Source organism: Mesitornis unicolor, unplaced genomic scaffold (genome assembly GCF_000695765.1).
Source record: "Mesitornis unicolor isolate BGI_N332 unplaced genomic scaffold, ASM69576v1 scaffold18904, whole genome shotgun sequence".
In the NCBI taxonomy this organism is placed as follows: domain Eukaryota; kingdom Metazoa; phylum Chordata; class Aves; order Mesitornithiformes; family Mesitornithidae; genus Mesitornis; species Mesitornis unicolor.
In genome coordinates, this window is record NW_010178276.1 from 6,386 (window position 1) to 7,087 (window position 702).

At 65.1% G+C, this 702-nt stretch overlaps 1 protein-coding gene across 1 annotated transcript in view; it reads left to right on the forward strand.

Moving 5' to 3' along the window:
- The window catches only part of MAP3K12 (mitogen-activated protein kinase kinase kinase 12), a gene marked incomplete at its 5' end in the record, with an annotated part of 6,873 nt that extends 6,320 nt beyond the window's left edge, over positions 1-553 (forward strand). The window contains 4 exon segments of the mRNA XM_010182399.1: positions 140-213; positions 215-241; positions 455-483; positions 486-553. Of these exon segments, the coding sequence (XP_010180701.1) occupies positions 140-213; positions 215-241; positions 455-483; positions 486-553 (198 nt within the window).
- Positions 554-702: the final 149 nt, after the last annotated feature.

Genomic DNA, 702 nt, shown 5'->3' on the forward strand with positions numbered 1-702 from the left:
GCGGGGGTCGCCCGGGCCCCGTTGTAGCAAGTGCCGGGGGTAGCCAATGCCCAGTGCCCATGGTGGCAAATGCCAATGCCCATGGTAGCCAATGCCCAGGGTGCCCAGTGCCCGTGGTAGCCCCTGCCCTGTGCCACAGGCGGAGTGGCGGGAGGAGGTGAAGCTGCACTTTGAGAAGATCAAGTCGGAGGGGACGTGTCTGCACCGGCTGGAGCTTCAACCGCCGGCGCGAGGAGCTCCGGTGGGGCCCGGCTGCGGGGCATGGGGACACTGGGGGCACTGGGGACAGGAGGTGGCATAGCCATGGTGGCTTCAGGGACCAGGGGCAGGGGGTATCAGGGCGTGCCAGGGTACAGGGTGCGTGTCCTTGTGAGTGGTGGGAGCTGGGTGCTATAGGGTGCCATGGGGTGCAGTGGGGTGCGTGTGCTGATGTCGGTTGTGCCGTGGGTGCCAGGCACGCCCTGGATATTCGGGAGAACTACGAGCCCTCTACATGGAGCTCAGCGCCCTCATGCTGCAGCTGGAGCTCAAGGAGAAGGAGCTGCTCAGGTGAGCAGGGACCCTCCAGCACCCACCAGCACCCAACACCACCAATCAGCACCCACCAGCACCCAACAGCACCCTCTATACCCACCCCATGGCCACCCCATCACTGTGGCCAATGCCATGCCAACCCCATGGCCATGGCCAACCCTCTAACTA